This window comes from Hevea brasiliensis, chromosome 15 (genome assembly GCF_030052815.1).
Source record: "Hevea brasiliensis isolate MT/VB/25A 57/8 chromosome 15, ASM3005281v1, whole genome shotgun sequence".
NCBI lineage: Eukaryota > Viridiplantae > Streptophyta > Magnoliopsida > Malpighiales > Euphorbiaceae > Hevea > Hevea brasiliensis.
The window spans coordinates 72,073,423-72,091,354 of record NC_079507.1 but is presented as its reverse complement, the minus strand read 5'-3'; the positions used below and the strand labels follow the sequence as shown (position 1 = coordinate 72,091,354).

Below are 17,932 nucleotides of genomic sequence, written 5' to 3'. Positions count from 1 at the left end.
GCTACTACTAATACATGCAGAGTTTTAAATTACAAATTTAGATAATAATAATACAGTTAAGTAATTTTTTTCATGACCTGCAAGGAAAGGAACAGGTTATTCTGAAAAAGGTCTCCTCCTGTAACCTAAAAAAATATGGTGAACAGGAGTGAGCGTTCGACTCAGAGAGTAAAATACAAATTTTAAGTATAATTTATATATCTATCTAAAGCTAATGCATCCTAAAGAGTGGAATGCAACACTATCAAAATTTTCATACGCATCACATCATAACAACAAAAAGGTAATTTGGAGCACTCACACACCCAACAATGTCAAGCAATACATATATGGGAGCTGATCCCCTATACAGCCCTCTTAATCCAACCTCTGCCAGCGAGTGTCTCTCAAGCCGGACTTTCACTTAATAAACTAAATGCAGGGTCCCAGCGAGTGTCTCTCAAGCCATGTCTACCCTGACTTATCCATAAAGAATCGAGTCCCAGTGAGTGTCTCTCAAGCCGTGTCTACCCATCCTGTCCATATCCAATACCATATCACACACAAACCAACGCACGCACACTGCTCCAAATTACCACAAACATCCATGGCAATTCATCAATTAAGAATGCAATATAAAACGTGCCTAGTGTTTAACTACATAGATACATACTTATAAGTGATGTATGGGCATACTTGAATATATAATAATATTAAAATTATAATTAAAATTAATATTTTACTCACAGTACACCTAGGACTATTGTGGCTGCTGGATAGAGAAAATAGTTGACCTTGATCACCTAAATAATTATATTATACATTGATTAGTACTAAGTCAAAATAAAACTCTAAAGAGACAATAAACAACCTAATTCATGCCAGAAATCCAGCAGAGTTTCCTCCATACCTAGGACTTATCTAATCTGCACAAAGATTCAAATAACACTTATAAATTCTCAATTTTCACAATCACATCTCATCAACATCATATGGCCCCTCCTGGGCCCTCCAAATCAGACAATAGTCATAAAATTGAAAAATTACGTTTTAGTCCCTATAATTGACATTTCATAAAAATTCACTTCGACAAGCTCTAAAAATTCTAAAATTTTGCCCTGCGGTCCTTAGCAATATTATAGAGCTAACGCAAAAGAAATTACAATTTTCCAATCACCAATGAATATTTTATAAATTTTATTCTAACCCAATACAAGGCAAAAATTGAGCAATGTAGAGTTCAGGTTTACCTATGCCAAATCTGATACCTGAAACGTGTCCAAAACGTCTGAAAATGCTAGGATTGACTATAATATCTATCACATTCTGAGATAGGCGGCCGAGCAGCTGGATCTGGTTGAAATGCAATCCCGACTCCGAAAAGCTATCCTCAATCCGATTGCACCTAAATTAAGTCCAAATTTTTTTAATCATTATTATAAAAATATTTTTAAATTTTGGAAATCGAAAAAGTGCGAAAATATCACCAAGCGATCTAGACCATTTGATTATCGCATTTTTTAAACGATGTTTGATCAGAGCGGGACCGGTCCTATTTCGAAGATTTCGTCGTCCCGAGTCCATCGGTGGTCTCGGATTTTCAATCCGAAGGTCGGGTAGAGCGGAAACTTGCCGGAAAGCCCACTGCCCAAAACTTTCTCTCTCTTCTTTCTCTCTCCTTGGAACTATGGCTGCCGGCAACGGTTTGAAGCACCACCAGTCGGGAAAAGTGCACCAAGCCATGAAGAGGTGAACGCCGGTGGGACTACAGCCATCCAGTGTCGGAAACGCTGGGAATCGAGGCCCAAAGCTCCTACGGTGCGCGACTTCTCTCTCTCATCCTTCCTCGCGTTTTTAAGGCCGGAGCTAGCCATCGGGGCATCGCTGGAGGTCATTGGTGTCGGGGGTGGTGGTTGGAAACACTAGCCGGCGATGGGTGGCGGGGTTGGTGGCCGGAAGCAAAGGAGAAGGGAGGGAGAACGATGGAATCGGGGAGAGAGAAAGAAAGGTGGGGAGGGGGGGCCTATGCACTGCGTTTTGGGATTTTTTTTTTTTTTTTTAACTTCTAATTATACTATTAGTCCCTCAACTTCTTAGAGGTTTAAAATTAGGTCCAACATTATTTTATTATGTTAAATTTAATAAAATTACAGTAATGATAAAATAAATATAATATAGGAAAATTTAATTATTTTATTCTCATTTAATAAATTAACTTTAATTAAATTATTTATTATTAATTTATTTATTATTATTATCTTCCTTTATTTTAAAATCAATTTAAATAAATCCTATAATATTAATAACATAATATTTCCTTTCTATTTTATTTATAATTTAAAAATTTTGGGTTATTAAATTCTTCTCCCCTTAAGAAAAATTCGTCCTCGAATTTTTGAATAAACAATAAATAAGGAAAAGAAGATTATTAGAACAAGTATAATCATTACTCCTCCAGCTATCCAGAGATTGGTAAAACATTTATTCTTCAAGCTCTTCATATATTATAGATGACATTCTACTGCTTTCTTATTCTACTATAGTGTCCTAACTGTCATCGTCTCTTCTTAGAGATGCTCTTATCTCTTGGCTATTCATTGACTATTTTTCTGACATCTCAAGTATTCACTATACCTCTCTGTACTCGACTTGATGTCTCATAACTTCAATTAACCTTGGCGCTTACCCCTTAACTTTCTGCTTTCTAAGGACAGGACTTATGTTCTTCATCCTATAATGTTTTATAAGATGTTTTCTGTAACACCTATCATAGGCATCTTATTTTAAATCTTTACTTGTCCTTTGACCTCAATGGTTGGCATCTGTACATCTTCTCACTTTCATGATACTTCAAATTTCCAATCTATTTGTGTCATTACTAAGGTACTTAGACCAACCTCTGTCCATCTTATGTAACTAGTTAGGTAGAGTTCCCTCCAAGGGCTAAGTGTACCATTTATCAACATTGGAAAGCAAACTGGGTCTCTTCTCTTATATGACAAAAGTGTTCATATTCCCTGACTACCCAGTCCATGTGACTTTATCGATTCTCACTCCTCCTCTAGAATGAGAATATCCTGACTTCTTCATAAAGCTTCTTATTATGTGGCCTACTTCTGATACATTGCACTTAGATCAAGGCTCCACTGCTCCTTTAATCTATCATCTCAAAATAACTTGTTTTAAACATCTCTTAGTGTGTTCCTAGCATACATATTACTTCTTATCCTCATCATTATAACTAGCTTTACTAAGCTTTTTTTGTTGTCCTTTGGATCTTATCCATTTCCTTTTCCTATTTCTGTTATTGTTGATATCTTTTCAACCTGCTGTACTTATTCCTTAATCTTAGTCCTATTTCACCCTTACACCTTTTCCTTCAAGGATGTCCATCCCATCATCAACTTTAACTTTCATTTTATTTCTTAGTCTTATCTTGATTACTAGTTTCATTACTTTCGGAATTCCAATCTTACGATTTACTACTACCAGCACATTCTTCACCTTATGTAACACTTGTAATTAACCATAGAAAATTATTTTTGTATCCCCTTTTCCAACTTAACTATTAGAACATTATTATTCCCTACCAGCCTTAGTAGGAAATTGCTCATCCTGGATGGATAGGAACCCCATAAACTATAAGTTCCATTTGAACTAACATGGCTGTGGAAAATGTGTGCCATGCCTTAATTCCAAACAAGATACTTCACGTGTTCATTCTCCTTAATATAATCACATATACTGCCCATAGCTTTCCAAACTTCAGCCTCAACTTTTCCCATTAGCAACAATTCAATTTACTGTAACTCATTAGCAAATAGTACTTCCTCCCACTTATAGTTCACAAGGGTTGTAAGCCCTAGTAACTAGCTTGATTTAACTCCTGTCACATCTGTGATCATTCTTTTGTATTTAACATTCGGTACACCATTATCGTCATTTTCGCCTCAAAAGATTGGATGTGTGCTAACGCCCATCAAATTTTCAATTAATTAGGTCACTTTGACATGACCTCTCTTCTTAACATAATCTACTAGAATCAAAACATGAGCTAATTTGAAAAGAAGGAGAAATGTTCTCCCACCATTTATGATATACCATTGTTTGATGAACAAGATTTAGCTCATACCCCTCAGTCTCCCTTTTTAGTTTCATTATTTCTTTGTAATTATTGTGTTTTATTACAAGATATCAGTTGTATCTACCATTTGTTATACTGTTGTCCTACCTGACATATCATCTTAGAATTTGCTATTTCCTTTTTACTCTCCATTTATCTTCCATATTTATAATTATTTGTCTAATACTCCTTACACTTGCTTATATTCTAGAAAATAAAAGCACTCACAAATTCTTTCAGATCTACTCCAATCTTACCAATAATCACTCATATAATCCATGTACTTCTAAATATTTTATAATTACACCTATACCTATCTTGTCCTATTCTGACCTTTACTAGCATTCTGCTACATATTATTATACTATTATTTATTTATTTATTTATTTATTATTACTCTTTTTTTCCTATCGATCACACTGAAAATATCTGTCTAACTCCAATTTTTTACTCTAGGTCTCGTCACTCTAAATTTTAACATCAAGCCTCTGTGACATTATCCCTCTTCTTGCATATTTATATCCCTTATGTTGACTTTTGTCCAACTTACTCCTACTAATCTTGCTTCTTTATCTGACAATACAATTCAAGTTACCATAGCACGCTCAACAGCTACCACCTACTTTGGTTGCATACCTCACCTAATTTCCATTATATTGTTAACAACTAAAAGGGTTCTTATGTCATTGCCCCATTATCCTACCTTGGGGGTAGAAAACAGATAAGGTCTAATCCAGATCCTGTAACTCTAAGCTCTAGGTTCAGGCTCCTAACACTACATCAATTATGACCTACTCTAAGTCCTGTACTTATGGGTTCCATAACTTGACAATGTCCTTCCTAATGCCATCATTTTCTACGCTATCTATCCTTACTTTTTTGTTTATCTCGTTTACCCTTCCTAGAACCGCATTCACCTCCTCGGTATCTTGGCTCTATTCTTCCTAATCTTATCCTAATATGTTTTTCCAGTTTATTCTTTAGCCAATTTTTTTTTTTTTTTTATCTTACCCAAATCTAAACTTTCACTCTTCCATTCTTTAGCTCTATTTTCTTTTTGAACTTGATTGTCATGTCAGAAACTTATACCTTTACACTATCTCTACCACGTCATCTATACCTCAATGTTACTCAGAATTGATCCTCTAACTACCCTAGCTAAACTTCTACTAGCATTCAGGCTATCTCTCCTACTGCATTTGAACCGTACTATATATATATACACATATTCTACGATTTATCGATGCTAACTTTTGTCATTTTTCTTTTACGTTTTTTTGGAGTATACTTTTGTCTTAAGCATTAAGAAGCTAAGGATGAACTTAGGGAATAGCAGTCATACTTCTCCTGCATGATCTCTGTTCTTACCCTTTTGGACTACATACTACCCCCTACTACCTTAGGGAAGGGATCTGTAGCAACTCTAATTTCTCATATCCATTTAATTAGCTGAAACTTAAAATACTAGGTATCCAAACCCGTCATTTAATTTAAAGGCTTACATACATCTTGATCTTACATCTTATATTCCTACATGAAACTTGTACCCTCCCCAGAACACCTGAGCTAACAACTCTCTATCTCACGCAACAGTCTCATCTGGGACACTATTCCATAAGTCATCATTATCAGTAATAACCTTTGATCCCTTCTGAAAAGATAGGACTACACCCTAACTTACTGCAATAAAGGTACTACATTTACCACCTTGCTAAAACCATGTCAAATTAATGACTCTCTTGTCATATCATAGCTTTGTAAATCATCAATTCACAGTTTCGACCTTCTCTAGGTAATAGAGTTGTACTTTACACCTTGCTGATACACACAAGGTATACTATTCTCACTAAGCTCTAAGCAAAACGTCTGTTGTACTGCAAAAACCATCCAAAATTCCATATCGAAGACCAGATGGTCTCACTCTATAGATGCCACCTTTACTTTGCAACTAATCCGCAACCTCTGGTCTGATGGCAACTCTTGATGTAACTCTAGCTCTAGATCCCTAACCAGGAGTTCCCAACTCCTCTACAGATATAGAAATCTGTTCTGGCATAACTGTACAAAAACAGAGGCCATCCACAAACACCCTCATTATGAAGCACCACAGGGATGCACGCAGCTCTACACAATAATCTCATGTCAGAACTGTAATATGCAGCTTACAGAGCAGACATCGAAAACATTGCATAGTTACTACGATACGTCCTGACAGACTAGGTCTCCTAATTTCTTATCTCTCTCGAATCTACTATTATCATAAACTTACTCTGACTGGGTCACCCACTGACGACTGCCAGTAGTGGTATCCTCACCCTTATAACTCACCTTTATGTACTCGTGCCTTGCACTAGATAGGCACACCACTTAAACCCATACTGACCAAAAACATAACATTTCTTGGAGTACATATCATCATGGCAGGCCTCAACATGTCTGCTAACTTTATTTCACATTTTTTTGTACTTCACGAAAATCAAGACACCAACTGAGGCACTCTTATATTACTCGAGGTATAATGCAGAATCTAAAAACAAAGAATTACAGAAAAAGATGAAACAGAATCATATACTCTGCATGTAACATCCTAGCAAGACTCCTTTTACACTCCTAAGTATATTATTTCCCATAAATCTAGAGCCTAAGCTCTGATACCACTCTTGTCACGACCCAACCTATGGGCCGAACTGACACTAGGACCTGAGCCGGCATAAAGCCCCTGAGGCCCGTAGTAAGTCTTATTATTCTCAAACCCATGACCAGGCCCATAATTTAGGCCCAATATGCATATAAAATAATTTAAATTAAACTGTTATAATTTTATTTCGGGCCAACTTAACCCAGTAATTATCAAAAACTAAAATTAGGAAAGCTTAGTTCAACCCTGTTACATCATTTACAAACTATTTAAAACTCATAAAAATTTTTCATTTGTTAATACCAAAACTTAAATTCATGCAGTCCCTGACAGGATTAATGCTACTATTAGTACATGCGGAGTTCTGCATTACAAATTTATATAATAATAATACAGTTAAGTAATTTTTTTCATAACCTGCGAGGAAAGGAACAGGTTATTCTGAAAAAGGTCTCCTCTTGTAGCCTGGAAAAATATGATGAACAAGAGTGAGCGTTCGACTCAGAGAGTAAAATACCAATTTTAAGTGTAATTTTTATATCTATCTAAAACTAATGCATCCTAAAGAGTGGAATGCAACACAATCAAAATTTTCATATACATCACATCATAACAGCAAAAAGGCAATTTAGAGCACTCACACACCCAACAATGTCAAGCAATACATATATGGGAGCTGATTCCCTATACAGCCCTCTTAATCCAACCTCTGCCAGCGAGTGTGGTCCCAGCGAGTGTCTCTCAAACCGTGTGTAACATCCTTACTTTAGCTAGTCTGTACGTTCTATTGTTCTGGTGACCAATGTTAGTCTGGGCAGCTAGAATATCTGGAATTATAATTAGACTAGAGTGATGAGTTATAAATAAATCAAATAATGACAAGAAAAATTAAGGAAAATTTTTAGAAATGAAATGCACTAAGGTTAAATGAGCTGTAGCCCCAGCAATAAATGACCCTAATGGGAAATTGCTATGAAGATAGATAGCAACCCTAAACCCTAGGGGAATTCTGTGAAATAATTTTTAGGACTCCAGTAAAGGGTTATTGAGGGTTCGATGACAATAAATTACTAAGAAAAGCCAAGGAAAATTAAATCAATCGGTACACACAGTTTTAGCTCGTTAAGCTAAATGGAGAGCATTTTGGTCATTTCGCCTCCAGAGATGATTTTTGATCAACTTGTCCATTCAAGTAAGTGAGATATATGACATGAAATATGAATAAATATTATTAGAAGTTTAATTAAAAATAAGAAATGAAAATAAGAAAACAAAGTGAAATGAAAATTAATGAGAATTTGGACATCATAATGATGTCATTTAAAGTCACCCACCAATTATATTTAGATAAACACTTATTAAACTATTAAAAAGAGACAAAATTGACCCAAATTTCTGTTGTATTCTTCATTTTGTTTAGCTGGCTGAATTGCTTCCATTAAAGCACTCCCTCAAATTCTCTTTATCTACCTTAATTCTCTCACTCTCCTCACCATATTTCCCCTAACTTGCAATATTAAAAATTGCCCTAGACTCTAGCTAAAGTGTTTAGCTGCCAAGAAATTTGAAGAAAGTGAAGGAATTGAAGTGGGAAAAAATCTCTCAATTAAGGTTAGTGATTAAACTCTTCCTTTCTCTTTAAATCCATGTTGAGGGAGTGGAATTGAGTGAAAATTTACAAGAAAATTGAATAAAAATCATGTGTATACCTCCCCCCATATTTTGGCAGCCTTGGACTTGGTAGGGTTTTAAAGATTTCTTTGAATTAAAATGGCATCATAGCTACCCTTAACACTAATCTCATGATTAGGATAATGAAATATAATTTAATGCATGAATTGAAATGGTAGAGTTAGGGTTTGGGCACAAATTTGAGATTTTGTTTATGTATTGGTGAAAAGAAGTTTTAATAGTCAATTAGTGACCATTTGGCTATGTGTGATTAGGAAATGAAGTGATTTGTTTCATGGGAATTGAAGTTAGGTATGCTACCCTTGGTGACCTGAAAGACTGGGTGTGAGTCCAGCAGATTTGGATAGCTATAACTGGAGATGTGTAGGTTCAATTGGTGCAGAGCTAATTGTACATGAAACTAGACACATAATGACACAACTTTGATGAATAAACCCTGCCCATAAAACTAACCCAAGTTGATCTAAAAACTACCCTAATCCCGCTGATAAAAATGTTGTCCCTGGAAAATGACCAAATGAACAGTGTTTGTTTAGAAAAGTCCAATTGACCTAAAATTTATATCAATGAAAAGCTTAGACAATTTAGAACAACTTTCATGAAGAACACCAAACTAAATTCTAACCATAACCCATTTGAATTGCTAACCAAAGTCAGGGTATCAAAACTGCCAGAACCATTTCTGTCCAGAAATTCTGGATAGATGCCAATCTGGCCAGTCCTAAGGAAAGTAGCATAACTTGAGCTAGAAAACTCTAAATTGAGTGATTCAAAAAGAGAATTAAAGAAGAAACATAAAGTAACAACTTTGATTAAGAATATTCGGCAAAATTCTCATTTTAGAATTGCCTAATGGAACAGTGAACTCTAACACCCAAAACTGAAATTTTTGATTTATTTCTTATTGGTTTTAAGTATTGATTGACAAGTAATGCCAACATTTTTGTGAACCAAAATATGGTATCTTGGTGAACTTAGGTTCAACAAATCTATTATAAATTAAAAAGTCAACCTTTGAGTGGAAATAGTCAAGTGAATAGTGACCTCTACATTACAAAAATAAATAATTAAATCATTAACTGTGTAAAATGCCCTAGTATGACTAGAATGATTTGTTTGGATAGGTTGGTATGCCAATAGGGTTCTATTAGCAGTACTGCATATGACTTTATGCCATTTTGTGTTTTATGGCCTTACGTGCCATTCTGTGATATAATAGTCTTTGGCTATTTTGATTGAGTTTACTATACTTGGATTTCATGCCTAATAAATATTACAGCTTATTAGTTGTTCTGTTGCACACCGGAAGACACAATGTGACCAATGGTGTGATGGCCCGAGGTACTTGGTACCTAGTGCCAGTTTACCCGTTTATCCAATCCAGTCGACTAGTATAGGTTACTTGGGTAATCAAAATAAATCTTACCAAATTTTAATCAAATAATACTACAATAATTGATAGAAAATTAGTTTACATAAAATGTCAGCATACATTCTGCACATCTATTTTATTTTAGCTATTTTATTTTATATTAGCACCACTAAGCAGTATTGCTTAACGCATCGCTTTTGCCACACACAGATACTGGAGACATAGCTGGGGAGCCCAGCAGACCTCAGACCGGGTGATTAACCAGATCTGTGCAGAGTCCAGACTCACCTCTTATCTGCAGTGCACTTGGCAGGATATTAGGATTTCGGATTGTATTTTGTATTTTGCATTTTGTACTAGTTCGTTATTGTAATTACAAACTCAGGAAATCATATGATAATGTAAATATATGAAATTACATGTTACTATAATTATCAGTATATTTTGTTGAAAAATAAAATGTTGGGGAGTTATTCATGAAATTGATTCGAATTGTGATATGAACAAATTTTTGAAAATTGTGTTGAGATTTGGAGATTGAGTTGATATATATGTATATTGGAGTGCTGGATCTGAAAATCATATTGGAAGTATTTTTCTTTAACAGTTTCAGAAGAACTATTTTTTCAATTTACAGCCAGCACTCTGTCGGATTTTCTATAAAATTTGCGGAAAATTCACATTAATCAAAATTGTAAATAAATGGTATAATTGGTAAAACTTTACACTTAATGACTAATAAATAAATGAATTATGAAGGGTAAATTGTAATGGAATAAGATATAGTGCTTCGGCACACTGTGTGGCATATCTTGCTCTGTTACACTATAGAATGGTAAAGGGTGTCACATCGTGTCTATCCCGATTTATCCATAAAGGACCGGGTCCCAGCGACTGTCTCTCAAGCCGTGTCTACCCGTCCTATCCATATCCAATACCATATCACATGCACGCCAACACACGCACACTCCAAATTAACACAAACAACATCCATGGCAATTTATCAATTAAGAATGCAATATAAAATGTGCCTAGTGTTTAACTACATAGATACATACTTATAAGTGATGCATAGGCATACCTGAACATATAATAATATTGAAATTATAATTAAAATTAATATTTTACTCACAATACACCAAGGACTATTGTGGCTGCTGGATGGAGGAAAATAATTAACCTCGATCACCTAAATAATTATATTATAAATTTATTAGTACTAAGTCAAAATAAAACTCTAAACAGATAACAGACAACCTAATTCATGCTGGAAATCTGGCAGAGTTTTCTCTATACCTAGGACCTACCCAATCTGCACAAAGATTCAAATAATACTTCTTAATTCTCAATTTCCACAATCACATCTCATCAATATCATATGTCCCCTCCTGGGCCCTCCAAATCAGACAATAGTCATAAACTTGAAAAATTACGTTTTAGTCTCTATAATTGACATTTCATAAAAATTCACTCCAACAAGCTCTAAAAATTCTAAAATTTTGCCCCGCGGTCCTTAGCAATATTATAGAGGTAACGCAAAAGGAATTACAATTTTCTAATCACCCATGAATATTTTATGAATTTTATTCTAACCCAGTACAAGGCAAAAATTGAGCAATATAGAGTTTGGATTTACCTATGCCAAATCTGACACCTGAAACGTGTCCAGAACGTCTGAAAATGTTAGGATTGACTATAATATTGATCACATTATGAGATTAGCAGCCAGACAGCCGGATCTGGCCGAAATGCACTCCCGACGCCAGTGAGCTATTCTCGATTCGATTGCACCTAAGTTAAGTCCAAATTGTGTTAATAATTATCATAAAATTATTTTTAAATTGTTGAAATCCAAAAAGTACGAAAATCTCACCAAGCGATCTAGACCGTCCGATTATCGCCTTTTTCAAACGATGTTCGATCGGAGCGGGACTGGTCCTATCTCAAAGATCTCGTCGTCCTGAGTCCATCGGTGGTCTCGGATTTCCAATCTGATGGTCGGATCGACCGAAAACTTGCCAGAAAGCCCACTACCCAAAACTTTCTCTCTCTTCTTTTTCTCTCATTGGACTACTGTTGCTGGACGGTTTGAAGCACCACCAGTCGGGAAAAGTGCACCAAGTCATGAGGAGGTGAACGCCGGTGGGACTACAACCATTTAGTGTCGGAAACGCTGGGAATCGAGGCCCAAAGCTCCAATGGCGCGCGACTTCTCTCTCTCATCCTTTCTCGCGTTTTTACGGTCGGAACTCGCCATCGGGGCATCGCCGAAGGTCACTGGTGTTGGGAGTGGTGGTTGGAAACGCTGGCCAGCGATGGTTGGCGTGGGTGGTGGCCGGAAGCAAAGGAGAAGGGAGGGAGAACGATGGAATCGGGGAGAGAGAAAGAAAGATGGGGAGGGGGGGCCCGTGCACTGCGTTTTGAGTTTCTATTTTTTTTTTAACTTCTAATTTTACTATTAGTCCTTCAACTTCTTAGAGGTTTACAATTAGGTCCAAAATTATTTTATTATGTTAAATTTTAATAAAATTCTAGTAATGATAAAATAAATATAATATAGAAAAATTTAATTATTTTATTCTCATTTAATAAATTAATTTTAATTAAATTATTTATTATTAATTTATTTATTATTATTATCTTTCTTTATTTTAAAATCAATTCAAATAAATCCTGTAATATTAATAACATAATATTTCTTTTTTATTTTATTTATAATTTAAAAATTTTGAGTTGTAACAGAAGTGTAAGTAATGAAAGGATAGAAAAGGTAAGAAAAGAGAAGAATAAAGAGAGTCATAATAAAAAAGATCTCATATTTAAAAAGGGGTGAATTAATAAAAAATTAAAGATAGATAACATATATTTTTTATATCTAGAAAGAAGTGAAGAGAGAAAAAAATTTAAGAGAATAAATAAATAAAAATATTCATAATTTTTATTTTTCTTTACACCTCAATTTAAAATATAAAAAAATTTAAAATTTAAAATATAAAAAAAAATTTACTCATCCTTATTTTCATCTTTCATTAATTTATCTCTTTTAAAATAAAAATAAAATAATTACTTACCGCTCATCTTTGTATACCCCACTCTCACACATTTCCAAATAGACCCTAAAACCCACAATTCCGCGGGGGCTAGTTTTTGCCTCACTTTCCCCGCAACCAAACAACTTGATCATCTCTTTCAGGTCAGGTTACTTTATTTTCACAGCACCTAAAGATTCCCTTCCTTTCTATACACTCACACGCCAGTCGCCTCTTCGACCATATAAACCCCTTTCCATTGAAAGAAAAAGCACCATGAAACCTCCCTAAAAGAACTAACGCACCCAGATCAAATCCGAACCCACTATGGATTTCGTGGAGCTGGAGGCGATCGAGGGACTGCGTTGGTCCTGGAACGCATGGCCCACGACAAGAAAAGAAGTAACGTCCCTCATAATTCCACTTAGCATCATGTGCACGCCACTGATGCAATCTTCGGAGCTCCCAATTCTCCCCTACGAACCCCTTACCTGTACTCGGTGCGGTGCTGTCTTAAACCCTTACGCTCGCGTGGATTACCAGTCTCGCATTTGGGGCTGTCCCTTCTGTTACCAGAAAAATTCTTTTCCAATATCTTATTCGGGTATTGGCGAAGCTAATCTTCCAGCTGAGCTTTTCCCTACTTATAGCACCGTAGAATACAAAATCGATAAGATCGATGTCAAATTTGCTTCCAGTTCGCATTTGGGTTATAGTTGGGCAAACGGGATGTCTTCATCTAATACGTCTTTGTCGTCAATGGCATCATTGGGGACTCCGAGAATGTCAGCTGGTGTAGGCGCTGGTGGGGAGTTGAAGGGGATTGGACCTGCGTTTGTGTTTGTGGTGGATGCTTGTACGGAGGAGGAGGAGCTGAGGGCGGTTAAAAATGAGCTCTTGTTGGTCATTGAGCAGTTGCCAGAAAATGCGCTGGTGGGCTTGGTTTCGTTTGATTCAATGGTTAGGGTTTATGAACTGGGATTCTCAGAGTGCTCGAGGGTGGTGGTTTTTCATGGTGAACGTGAAGTTTCTTCAGACCAGGTAGATAGCTATATCTTTAAATTCTAGTTAGGAAACAATTCTGAACTTTAGATTACTTATCTATTTCCTTGTTGCAGTGATTCTTCTATTCTATTTAAGGTTATGTTTTTAGCGATGTCCTGCAAAATATTGCGATGCTTGACATGGTACCGGAATTTTATGAGGAATAAATTTGTTATGGTATTGAATTTTGTGGTGAAATGACTGACACTTCGCTCATCAACTGGTTGTCTAAATTTCACTTCTTTGGTGCTTTCATGATCTGCACCTCATTGCACAGATAGAAAATTAACAAGGCGTTCATCTTTTTGTGTCAGCTGTCACCTATGATTTTTTGGGTTACTTCACTTCCATCACATTTCTGCTTTTCTTTCATAGACATCAGAATGTCAAATAAGAGCATGTCCTGTGTATTACATTCATATCACAAAAATGTCTGTTATATGATGATATCTGCAAAGTGTGCTTGGATGTAGCCAAAGCTTTAACGTCTGTTATCTATCTGGAAAACAAAATGATGGTATTTGCCTTTTGCTCTTCTTTTTATCCCTCAGATACAACAATTTATGGGTATACATTGCACCAAATTGCTGCAACTTGGAAAAAACCCATTTGTTCAGAATCAGGGATTTTTGCTGCCTATATCTGAATGTGAATTCAATATCACTAAAGAAATTGAAGAAATTTGTTCCTTAGCAGTAATCATGCCAGGTCATCGCCCTCAAAGGTGCACTGGAGCAGCAATATCAGTTGCACTTGGACTTCTTGAAGGATGTTCAGTGCATACAGGCTCCCGGATTATGGTCTTCACTTCTGGACCTGCAACTTTGGGCCCAGGGATGATTGTGGACTCAGACCTTAGTAATGCCATCAGAACTCATAGAGACCTCATCAATGGTCATACTTCTTACCATAGAAAATCTTGCAGCTTCTATAGTCGGTTGTCTCAAAGATTATCTGATGCATCTGTTGTTCTTGATTTATTTGCTTGTTCCCTTGATCAAGTAGGAGCAGCAGAGCTAAAAGCTCCTGTTGAGAGGTCTGGTGGATTCATGATGTTAGGAGATTTATTTGAGTCAGATCAATTCAGAAAGTGCTTGCGGCATATTTTTGGTCGTGATGAAGAGGGGAGTTTGAAGATGTATTTTGATGCTACTATTGAGGTGATCACCACAAAAGATGTAAAAATCTGTGGAGCACTTGGGCCTTGTGTTTCTCTTCGGAAAAAAAATGGTTTAGTGAGCGACCGTGAGACTGGGGAGGGTGGCACTTTTGCGTGGAAGTTGGGCACACTAACTAATAAAACATGCATAACTTTCTTCTTTGAAGTGGGTGATGAACAGAAGGCACATCCGGGGTCTGCCTTCTTTATACAGTTTATAACGCGTTACCGACATGGAAACATGGGAATCCGGAAAAGGGTTACCACAGCTGCAAGAAGATGGGTTGGAAACAAGTCTGCAGAAATCACTTCCGGTTTTGATCAGGAAGCAGCAGCTTCAGTCATGGCCAGACTTGCAATTCACCGGACAGAAACATGCTATGCTCGAGATGTTGTCAGATGGCTGGATGACAACCTTATCTGTTTTGCTTCCAAGTTTGGAGATTATATCGAGGAAGATCCATCTACCTTCCGCTTGTCAACAAACTTCTCTCTTTACCCCCAGTTCATGTATTATTTGAGGAGGTCCCAATTTATAGATGTTTTCAATAGTACTCCTGATGAAACTGCATTTTTCCACCTGATGTTGAACCGTGAAGGAGTTGTGGGTTCTCTTGTCATGATACAACCTACACTTTTTCAGTATTCTTTCAATGGTCCCCCAATTCCAGTCCTCCTAGATGTTCAATCCATCTTACCTGATGTTATTTTACTGTTTGATTCTTACTTCCATGTAGTGATTCATTATGGGTCCAAAATTGTTCAGTGGAGGAAACTTGGCTATCACAAAGATCCAAACCATGAGAATTTGAGAAAGCTGTTGGAAGCTCCTGAAATTGATGCAGAGCAATTGGTGGCAGAACGAGTTCCTGCGCCTAAATTGATAAAATGTGACCAACACAGTAGTCAGGCTAGGTTTCTTCTTGCTAAGTTGAATCCATCTGTTACTCAGAACTCAACATACACAGAAGGATCAGAAATCATACTCACTGATGATTTGAGCTTGCAAGATTTTATAGATCACCTGCAAACCCTGGCAGTGAAGGCTTAATGAATAGGAGAGTTGTACAGATTTTCTCCCGTTCTAGTTCTTTTGGCTTTTCCTTCGCTTGGTCTCTGTATATTGCTTAAGGCGTCTGGTTGTTGTACCAAGAACAGGTGCATACATACATGTTGGGTGTGAGGTATATTGTTTTCTTTTATTTTTGTAACTAGAGTTAGTTTGACTTTCCCCTCTTTCCTTAATCGGCTTTCTTTGTCCATCTTGTTTGAGTTGACAGCATCAAAGTGATCATGATATTATGAAATGAGCATCTTTTATTTTCTACATATATCTTAGTACAGTGTGTTCATTGATCTGGCGTTCTGGTGTGAAACGGATCAAACTCACTTGGGCAGTCAATAGTTTTGCTTTATTTTCTAGCTAAAGAACAGACAAAACTCAAATGGATTTCGCCTTCGACAACAGGTTGGGCTCAATTTTTTGGCGCGGAAAGATCGACCCGTGTGTTTATCAACTCCAAAAGGGAATAAAATTTCATTCTCACTCAATGACAGAACTCATCGAAACAGATCTTATTTCCCCAATTCAACCTTTGTCGATGCTCTGTACCCTCATGGAGTCCGACTTCCGCAAGGGGCAGTGGCGGCGAAGATGAAGCGCATTATGTACTCAAATGATCATCATCCTGGCAAAAGATCAAGGAAACACATAAAGACTGCTTCCTCATCTCTTGATTTGAACAATGATATTCTAATGGAGAGTATTACGAGTCTCAAGTCGTTTCAACAAATAACTGGACCTTTTATCTTGCAATCATTTATGTATCCACCGATGCCAAAATGGGTTAGTTTTATATTCTTTGGTCCAATACTAGATGATTTCTAATGAACGTTATGAGTGTTTTTTCCTTTTTATGAAGTATGAACCGAGTCCATCATAGTTTTACATTGCGTTTTGAGCAATTTCTCCTCAATGAGTGTTTATATGTTTGCTTTCATTACCACAGACCATAGTTACTAACTCTGGTTTTCCTTTCACAGCAAGTGATCTTTACCAACTACAGTATCTAGCACCTGTTGAATGTTTAAATTTCTGAATTAGTGGCGACAATGGACACCCGAATATGAGTTTCCCCGCAGTATGGGTTGACAAGTAGAAGCTGGGTTGACAAGTAGAAGCTCTCTGCCTTCAATCACTTCTATGGGTAAAAATAAGCTAGAAAGAGGTCATCTGAAATTTGCTATGGCAATGATAATACAGGCTATGACAAGTACTCATCCAGGCTTCGTCAACTCTCTGCTCAGCATTTCTACAGAATTATCCGTAAAGAGCTCCAAGTTTCTGGAACAATAAATATCTATATTTATATCTATATAAATAAATATAATAAATCTGATCTGAAAATAAACTTTAATGACAAATGGCATTCCATTAAATTTTTTTTTTTCATATTTATACATTTTGCCCTTATTGTTCTTAACAAATTTACAACATTAATTAATGATAGACTATAAGACATTTAATAATAATAAAAATTTATGATATTAATTATAATTTGATTAATAATAGAAAAACTAAGAGTCATATTAATAATAATAAAAATTATGATAATAGTTATAATTTAATTAATATTAAAAAAATTAATAGTCATAGTTATAAATTATATAAAATAAACCTACCTTGTTATTGTTTATCATAATTAAAAAAATTAAAAAATTATATACTTAATTTCTTATAATAAAAAATTACTGTCACGACTCAAGTTATGGGTCAGATCGGCATTAGGACCTGAGCCAATCTAAAGCCCTCGAGGTTCGTAGTAAACTTAATTATTCCTCAACCCAACTCTAAGGTCTATTTGGGCTCAAATTCAAGAATTTAAGCGGCGAGAGT

The 17,932-nt window shown here is 36.0% G+C and overlaps 1 protein-coding gene across 3 annotated transcripts; it reads left to right on the top strand.

Moving 5' to 3' along the window:
- The first annotated feature begins 12,904 nt into the window (after positions 1-12,904).
- Positions 12,905-17,475, top strand: LOC110635428 (protein transport protein SEC23 G). Of its 3 annotated transcripts, none has more exons than XR_002491148.2 (4): positions 12,905-13,874; positions 14,429-16,220; positions 16,505-16,882; positions 17,080-17,475. XR_002491148.2 is itself a non-coding variant. In XM_021784751.2 (2 exons), exons 1-2 carry the CDS (start codon positions 13,161-13,163, stop codon positions 16,085-16,087), a joined length of 2,373 nt encoding a protein of 790 aa, XP_021640443.2. In that variant the 5' UTR covers positions 12,905-13,160; the 3' UTR covers positions 16,088-16,365. The 3 variants fall into 3 exon arrangements, 1 of the variants encoding a protein (XP_021640443.2); XR_002491149.2 differs by having other exon boundaries at positions 16,442-16,882; XM_021784751.2 differs by lacking the exons at positions 16,505-16,882; positions 17,080-17,475 and having other exon boundaries at positions 14,429-16,365.
- Positions 17,476-17,932: the final 457 nt, after the last annotated feature.